Below are 8,887 nucleotides of genomic sequence, written 5' to 3' on the forward strand. Positions count from 1 at the left end.
TTGTGTAGTATGTAGATACGCGTGTATGTGGGGACGATTTTAATCATTACAATGAGGCTTTTGAGGCATGTGTAATTGAGATTCGAACGTGTGGTTCGATGAAAGGAAGTCGAATCTGTTGGATCTTAATAATGACCCGAAAAAAAACATAAAAGTTTGAAGTAACGAAAAGTAAGTTAAAAGAGACAAACTAGTTATCGCCCCCGTACACAAATGAATGTCAACCGAAAGTATGAAATCAAACTTTGCCGAAAGTATTTATCCGTGTTTATACCTAATTATCCGGGTTCGTTTGAACATTGCGCATGGTAATTGTGCACTTGAACTTCGCCGTTTTCTCCATCAACTTGAAGAAACGCCAAAACTAATTCTACAATGTGTTACAACTTTATCTTATCTCAAATTATTCTTTGGAAAACATTTTTTAATTGTCATTTTCTTTGCGATACATCGTAGTCGTCAGTTTCTTAAACAAAACAAACATTCTCAAACGTTCTATTTTATTTAATATTATATTTTATATTTATATTATATATTATATTTTTGCTGTAAATAGTACCATTAAGACGGTTTGTTTCATACTTTCGGCTAATCGCGCGTCCCTAGCGCTAGTATCATCCCTCACTATGTAAACACAGTGTTCAAGTTAGTCGACTATTTTTAAAAAGAATTCAAACTTCAATATTTTCCTGAAAGGTGAAAATTTTGTCATAACAGTAAGTATGAGCTTCGCGAAGAGAAAGAAAATGGTTGCGTTATATCGAGTGTTGTTGAGAAACGTTACATATATTCAAAACAAATACTTGCCAAATGTATGCTTGTGAGAAGACATGTTTAAAGTACAAATGAAGTAACGTGTATGATAAGACTATTAACGTTTTAATTGGGTGTAGTCCAATTATCCGGCATATTTGATTATCCGGCACTATCTCGGTTCCGTGCATGTCGGATAATCGGAATCCTACTGTATTTGAATCTTTTTTTATCAGGGAAATTTAACGGCTAAAGAAATTCTGAAGATATACAAATATTTTAAGAATACAGGTATGTTCGGTTGAATTTTCTTCATCCATATATGTTAAAAACATAAAGAAACGTGCATTATTATCTATTTACAGATAATTCTTTCCGATTTCTCCATAAGAAACTGTGTTAAAAACGGCACGTATTATCTGCTCCGTAAAATAAGGAAAATAACGTCATAACACATGACAGCAAAACATTTAAACCGTTAAACAAAATTAATGTGTAATTTTGTGTACCAGTTTTAGCGTTTCACCACCATATTTCGCTACAAGAGATATCACTGCGGCTGGTGTAATTTACCCTGTCGGTATCATTTGGATAGCACTTTGAGCATTTTGTCATTTACTAATTGGCGCTGTACGGACCCGTGATTATAACTTCCAATTTTCATCACAAGAGGTGTAACTATCGCAAAACTTGGGTTGATCGGTCACGTCAGTCACGTTGTCCAACAATTTGAGCGTTTTGCCACTATATCTAATGGTGTTATTTTTATATTCTAAGCAACAAATGAATCGTACCGGATTTTACATTACACCTTATGGTGAAAATGGCAAGAATCATCCGTTCTCCATATTTACAATAATAAATAAACTTCTTTGGAATGTTATAGATACAGGAGAATTCCTGAACATTTCTATACCTTCAGAATATTTGTTTTCTTTTTTGGCATGGAGTGGGTGCAAACAATTTCCCTGAACATTTCTGTACCCCTGTATGGAAATATTCTTTTAGCTCCTTTATTATATTTTAGTCGAAGTAGTTCTGTATAGTGCTGTAGTCCAATTATCCTGAATATTTGATTATCCGACACTGCCTCAGTTCCGAGCATGTTCGATAATCGGAATTCTATTGTAATTCGATTTTGAAAGAAACCATCAACGAGAGATATGAAATATGTTTTAACCCCTAGAGGAGTGTTTAGTGAATGCAGATAGAAGGTAATGCGTATTAGGTGCGACAATAAAAATCAATTGCAAAAATAGATCTTTGTTATTTCTTGTAAATTTTGTACAAATTATGAAAATTTCAATCCAAAAAAAGACAATGAAATCCTTGCATTATTTTGTATATACATTCAATTTTTTGAGCGCATTTATTTAATTTTCTTCACATTTAGGCAAAGAACAAATAAAGATTTTGCCAGGATTGAATTTACAAAAGTAATTATTAATGTTGCAAGTTACTTTTTTCTTCGTTTATTAACATAATTTTTACATACGTTAATAAATTAATGATTACACGAATTATTAACATTTATCCTTGTTATCTTAATAACTGACTTACATTGTGAATTAATGTAACCGTAATTAATAAAAGCACGCAACAACATTTATTCTTACAAGTTATCCATGTAATGGCTTAATTACCATTCACGGACTTCCTTATACTATTCATCTTTGGCATATATTCAAGACTTCTACGCAGAATTATAAAAATAGAAGAACTGAAAAATAGCATTCAAAAGTATTTTTATGCGTTTGTACTGTATCATTCTGTTTCTAACACAATACTGTTTTATTTAATGGAAGCATAGTTTTATCCACTATTATAGCATTACAATATGGCAATACTCATTTAGATTCAATTATTAGATCAAAGCTTCAACCGATATCGCCATTATAAAACAGAAATTAACGTACACAAGCTACATTTTTACACATATTATATTCACTTTTTATAGAGATGATTTACTCAAATAATTATCAAGATGAATCGATCATTTTTAGTACATCACTCAATTGGTCTGTATAAAAGTCGGGAACTATCAAATCTTTAGGATTCGCGCTGGTTGCATTCATAGCATCCACATCATTCTGCGTTGTAATTCCTGTTAATACAAGCAATGTTTTAAATCCGCAACGTTTTCCAAGAAGAATATCAGTATCACGACTGTAATATAAGAATTGAAATGTGTTAGAGAGCTAATTGGCACAGATTCCTAATATACATAATGTGCAACGCTTACTTGTCACCAATCATTAGTGTCCTTTCAGGACTCAAATTATATTTTTTGACTATATATTCAATCAAGAAAGGCTCTGGTTTTCCAAGCATCACTGCATTTCTATTAGTTGCCGATTCTATTATCTTTATGAAGCAGCCAGTACCTGTACAATTCATACATTTAGTTATGATCTTCAGACTCATTTCAATTAAATAAGCTAATTGTTAAACCTGGGAATTTGTTAGAATTTGGTGAAGGTCTCTCTGTGTCACAATTTGTTCCTATGAAGTGAATATCTGGATCTCGTAAATAAGTAGCAGCTTTCATAAGCTTTGGATAACTAAAATGTTTATCAAATCCCACAACTACTGCTCCTACTTCTGGATCAGGCTTAAAGTTTATGACTGTCTCAACTTCATCACCATTCATAATATCAGGCTGTAATAAGATAACATAAACATTGCAAATTTATCTTAGAAAAGACATAAAACAATAAATGAATTCTTATGTAAAATACTCACTCCAATGCCATAATGTCTTATCCCTTCAGCTTCCAGCTCTTTAGCAATACCCACACTTCCAATTATATATACCTTTTTGTCAAATTTCTTTTCTTTAAGGTATACGGCAGCCAAGAAGGAAGTGCACACTATTTCATCCTAAAATTACAATGATATATTATCATTAATGAATGACTGAAAAATATTAAAATTACATTAAAAATTTGAATTAAATTTTATTCACCACTTCTGCATCATATTTAAGATTTTTACATTTTTCCACAAATTCAGGCCTGGTTTTTGTATTATTATTTGTTATATAAAAGAACTTTTTACCTAACTGTTTAAATTTATTTACAGTTTCAGGTGAGCCTTCTATTACTTCGTTTTCTCTCCATAGTACGCCTAAGGTTTACTGAGATTAAAATACCATTTATAACATTATACACATATAATCATACACTCTATTAATATTTATATTTATTATCAAAAGAGATTATTCATGATTCGTATGATATACATTATTTAATTCAGAATGATTACTCACCATCACAATCAGATAAAATTACATCAATAGATTCTATGAAATTTTTAAATTCTTCTTTAGATAATGATGTTATTTTTTTGGTTGCCATTTTTTAATAATCTATAAGTCGACTTTCTTGTAAAATCTTCTGTCACTCGCACACCGATATGTACTTTATGAATAAATCACTGGGACAGCTCGGGAGACGATATTCAACAGAGTTTGCTTCTAGATGACAGCCACGCATTTGTAACGTGAGTGACCTTGCTTGCGTATTACATAATACGTACATAATAGAGACACTTCATTCACAACTACCAATAAACACAATTGATGATACATGAAGTATATTACGTGTGCAATAGCGGAAACAATACAACATATTTTTTCATTTTTGATAAACTATATTGTCGATTTTGATTACGGACAAACTAACAAAATAAGGTTATACATTAGTACTACATATACATATGTACTGTTCTGTACTGAAATACATACATACAGTGAGTCTCAGGAGTATTCGTACCCTTACAATTTTATGTTATTTATAAAAATTACGATATTCTTATGAAGGGGAATGTATACCGGAATATCTAAGCTTTCAAATTGTCATAAACTATCAATAAAAGAAAATTGTAATTTTATGTACATTATAACGAAATTGGTCTCACAAGAATATTCGTACGGTATGAATTCTTTACGTATAAAATCAAAATATTTACGTATTTAAATGGCCTTGGTGTGATATCTCATTCGACATACTAGACATTACAATAGCCCTCAGTATCGGTTCATCAAAGTCAGTCTGTGTTTCAAATGAGGCAAAAAAGTAGTGAAATTTCAATAGCTGAGAGAAATAATTTATAAATTGCATAATGTGCAGTAAATTCTCTCCAATTGTCCCTTAGCTTATAAACAAAAGTGGACAATTTGGGAAGAGGAGATACGATTATTCGAGTCTCGCGGCTCGTTCTTATAGTCGCCGATTATCCAACTATAAAATTGCACAGCGTGGCTCGAATAATCTTACCAAATTGTTCATTTTTGTTTACAAGCTGAGGGACAATTGGAGATAATTTACTGTAAGTCTTATTTGCAAATTACGAATTTAATTAATCGAAATAAATCAACAATACAATATGTAATAAAAAAAAAATGAAATTAATTGGGATCGCAAAGGAGGTCCAAGAAAGATGATGACTCGAAAAGAAAGAACAATTATCAGTGAAGTCGAGAAAAATTCAAGGATAAGTGCTACAATGTTGACAACATTTGTCTTTAAAAACTTTAATAAACAAGTATCTGCAGAAACTTACATAAGAGTTTTGCGAAGAGAAAATTTCCATGGTAGGGTGGAGAGACAGGAAGAAGTTCTTCATTAACAAGAAAAAGCGAAAGAAATAATTACAATTTGCGAAAAAATATTTTGATAAAATTTTAACTTCTGGGAACGAGTAGTATTCTCAGACGAGAGTAAATTTAATGTATTTAGCTCTGACGGATGCACTATAGTATGGAGGATTGCGAATTTTGAGATGAATTAAAAAATTTGAAAGGTACGAGAAAGGAGCTCTATAGTGGTATGGAGGTGTATGATTGCTAGTAAGGGCCTCGGCGATTTAGTTTTTTGAACAAAATGTCATATCTAAACATTTTACGAAATCATTTGACCTCAAGCACAGTTAAATTGCAACTTGAAGGTAATTATTAATTCAAACACGATAATGACACTAAACGCGCCATTCATGTGTAAAGCAATGGGTCTTGTATAACACGTCACATATCTTAGCAACACCTCCCCCCCTCCCCCCAACCCCGATGTAAACCCTATAGGACATTTATGGGTAAAGGAGATTTCGAAATTTTGAAATAACAAACAAAGAAACACTAAAACAAAAGATTATGGAAATCTGGAGTAATATCAAGCCAGAATATACAAAAGATTAGTTCAGAATACGCCCAATCATTTATAAAGTATTGTAAGATCCAAAGGAGGTCCAACCAAATACTAGTTGTTGTAATATTGTACAATTTGTTATAATATGATCATAATATTGTATAATATTGTATACAAAAATTCTTGTGAGATAAATTTCGTTATAATGTACAAAAAATTACATTTTTGTTATATTGACAGTTAATTTTATATTAAAGTTTATATTAATTTGAAAGCCTAGATATTTCAGTATACATTCCCTTTCATAAGAATATCGTAATTGTTAAAAAATAATAATTATTTAAAATGTAATATTGTAAGGGTATGAATACTCTTGAGATTCACTGTATACATAGGCCTGTAGGCCTTCTAACTTTCTTTCAATGAGATAAACGACATATGTATTTTCATAAAATTCCTCAGATACTAATGCACGTTTAAACGGAATTTATACATTTTCTTTCGAATAAGTATGTAATCAATTTTAATACTTACATTATTTAAAATAAAAAATTATTGATAAAATGTGCTTCGTTATTCATTTTATTTGATAATACTTCTACTTTAGAAAAAGAAAGTAAATATTGATCTGATATATATTATTGCCTCAACAATTTTTAATTGTTGAATGAAATTTCTTTAATTAGCCAAATGTTCTGATGTCCAAAATCATAAATATAGTTTAAATGCACATGAATAAATGCGCAAAATTTTATTAAAATATCTTACATAGTTTACTGAAAAAGAAATTCCAAAATATTCCTTGAAAATAAACAGAGGAACTGAAATAATATCAGAAAATATTATTTTAATTGCGTTAAGTAATATTAAAAAACATTTTCATAGAAAACATGGTCTTTTATGTATATTGCAATGCTTATTTATTTTGATATTTTTGTAAATAGGGTAAAAGATCTCCAATTTCATCAATGTAATAATCAGGAATAAATTTCTTTGTTTCTACACAATTTGATTGTTTCCATCTATTTATATCCTCAACAGTGGTAATTCCTGTTAAGACCAGTAATGTTTTGAAGCCACATCTAGTTCCTAATAATATATCTGTATTATGCCGATCACCAATCATTAATGTACGCTTAGGATCAATTTTAAATCTCTTTATCAGTACATCTGCTATATAAGGTTCTGGTTTTCCCATTACTACAGCTTTCCTTTCTGAACAACTTTCTATGCATCGTACCAAACTTCCAGTACCTACACCAAAACATTTACCTTTTAGTTAAAACAACATATCGAATATATTATCTTAAATTAATTTGTCAATACCTGGTATGATAACATTATTTGCAATAGGAAACCCTTCATCTGTATTTGTTGCAATAAAATGTACATCAGGATCACTTAAATAGGAAGCTGCTTTCACCATTTTAGGGTAACTAAAATGCTCATCAAAACCAACTATAACTGCACCTACTTCAGGATCCTTTATAAATGCGTTATATGGAACATTTGTATTAACAGGATCTGGCCCTACACCGATACTTGAAATTCCAACTTCATATAACTCTTTTGCTATTGCTGTAATACCAATTATTGCTATACTGTAAATTAAAATGAGTTATTAAAATAATATAATACAATAGGACTGTAACTCTTGCCTTCTGAACCTATAACGTAAGCTTTTTTATTAAAACCTAAATCTTGTAAGTAGCAGGCAGACAAATTTGCAGTACATAAAATGTCTTCTTCAGACGCTTCAAAATTTAATATTTTACATTTTGACACAAACTCTTCTCTGGTCTTCTTACTATTATTTGTAACATAGAAGATCCGTTTACCAATGGACGTAAAATTTTTTATTACTTCTGCAGCGTGTGGTAAAGGATTCATATACATCCAAAGTACACCTAAAAAAGTTCATATTAGATTATATTTCAATATTTTTTAAAGGTATGCTTATTCAATGTCACTTACCATCACAATCTGTAAGTACAGTATCGAAAGAATTAAAAAATTCAGTAACTTCATTATAGGTAAGTGTTTTAAAGTTTACTGCAGCCATACTAAAAAATGTTAATATGCATCTCTGTTTAAAATTATTTATAATAAAAAAAGAAGTTAGTACATACATTTTTCATCAAAAAATCAATAAAATTGAATTACAAAACACAATCATATAATATAAATTAATAAGATTTTATGTCTATTAATATAGTAATAAATAACATTTAAATTTGAAATGAACAAAATCCGGAAATGAATCAATTTCCGATTAAACAATTCGAATAAATTTCCTATATTTAACAGGGTTGCCATTATTAGTATTGAAAAAATATATTGTTAAAGTATTCTTAAATTGTTGCATTTTCACTTAAACTACTTACTTATTTGCTTTGAAAATAATGAAATTATTACAGAATCATTTGCGTTTTAGCATACTCTACAATTAATATATAGGTTATATTCGCATAAATGTTTGTAACTCTGATTTAACATTTATATGTTGCTCATTTATAAGTCTTGATAACGTTAACATTGCATATAATATTTACACATAAAACTTACATGTTTATAGAAATTAACTTTGGAAATTGCACTAGAGCTTATAGATCTTTTTTTCTTACTTTGCCGCTGCCGCTTACCTACGAAAATTTAAATTGTAAATTTAAGCAAATATATATTTATATAAAATATCACTATTCACAATTTAATTTTGTAATTATTACCAATTATGAGAATAAATAAAGTTTAGAATTGTAATAGTTGAAACGTGAAAAATGATTTAATAACATGTAAAGTTAAGGCAATGACATTTAGAACTGGTGTAATAGTTGATCATACGATAATAAGCATAAATCTTATCACCGTCACATATCGGTTACATAAATCTTAAATGAACTTCCCCATTTATCAATAATGTAAGACATGAAAATAAAGTATTGCTATATACGTATAAGAATAATGGGTAAAATTATTTTAATGACAGTAAA

General features: G+C 29.6%; 2 protein-coding genes across 2 annotated transcripts; both read right to left on the bottom strand.

The window, feature by feature from the left end:
- Window positions 1-2,209: 2,209 nt before the first annotated feature.
- On the bottom strand, window positions 2,210-5,792 carry LOC143259303 (glycerol-3-phosphate phosphatase). Its single transcript, XM_076520844.1, has 6 exons — window positions 4,022-5,792; window positions 3,719-3,879; window positions 3,496-3,633; window positions 3,205-3,412; window positions 2,996-3,137; window positions 2,210-2,919 (listed from the first exon to the last, which is right to left on the bottom strand). Exons 1-6 carry the CDS (start codon window positions 4,107-4,109, stop codon window positions 2,733-2,735), a joined length of 924 nt encoding a protein of 307 aa, XP_076376959.1. The 5' UTR covers window positions 4,110-5,792; the 3' UTR covers window positions 2,210-2,732.
- An 820-nt stretch (window positions 5,793-6,612) lies between these two features.
- On the bottom strand, window positions 6,613-8,777 carry LOC143259302 (glycerol-3-phosphate phosphatase-like). The gene is made up of 6 exons (XM_076520843.1): window positions 8,624-8,777; window positions 8,463-8,539; window positions 7,872-7,960; window positions 7,556-7,804; window positions 7,224-7,475; window positions 6,613-7,151 (listed from the first exon to the last, which is right to left on the bottom strand). Exons 3-6 carry the CDS (start codon window positions 7,957-7,959, stop codon window positions 6,814-6,816), a joined length of 927 nt encoding a protein of 308 aa, XP_076376958.1. The 5' UTR covers window position 7,960; window positions 8,463-8,539; window positions 8,624-8,777; the 3' UTR covers window positions 6,613-6,813.
- Between the last annotated feature and the right edge of the window lie 110 nt (window positions 8,778-8,887).

The sequence above is a fragment of the Megalopta genalis genome, chromosome 4 (assembly GCF_051020955.1).
Source record: "Megalopta genalis isolate 19385.01 chromosome 4, iyMegGena1_principal, whole genome shotgun sequence".
Taxonomy (NCBI): domain Eukaryota; kingdom Metazoa; phylum Arthropoda; class Insecta; order Hymenoptera; family Halictidae; genus Megalopta; species Megalopta genalis.

Excerpts from the sequence above, each read along its gene's own strand:
- LOC143259303 (XM_076520844.1), bottom strand. The coding sequence starts at position 4,109 with ATGGCAACCAAAAAAATAACATCATTATCTAAAGAAGAATTTAAAAAT. Across the intron at positions 3,634-3,718 it reads TTAAATATGATGCAGAAGTG|GATGAAATAGTGTGCACTTC; the intron begins GTGAATAAAATT and ends TTGTAATTTTAG. Across the intron at positions 3,413-3,495 it reads TAAGACATTATGGCATTGGA|CCTGATATTATGAATGGTGA; the intron begins GTGAGTATTTTA and ends ATCTTATTACAG.
- LOC143259302 (XM_076520843.1), bottom strand. The coding sequence starts at position 7,959 with ATGGCTGCAGTAAACTTTAAAACACTTACCTATAATGAAGTTACTGAA. Across the intron at positions 7,805-7,871 it reads TGTACTTACAGATTGTGATG|GTGTACTTTGGATGTATATG; the intron begins GTAAGTGACATT and ends GAACTTTTTTAG. Across the intron at positions 7,152-7,223 it reads AAATAATGTTATCATACCAG|GTACTGGAAGTTTGGTACGA; the intron begins GTATTGACAAAT and ends GTTTTGGTGTAG.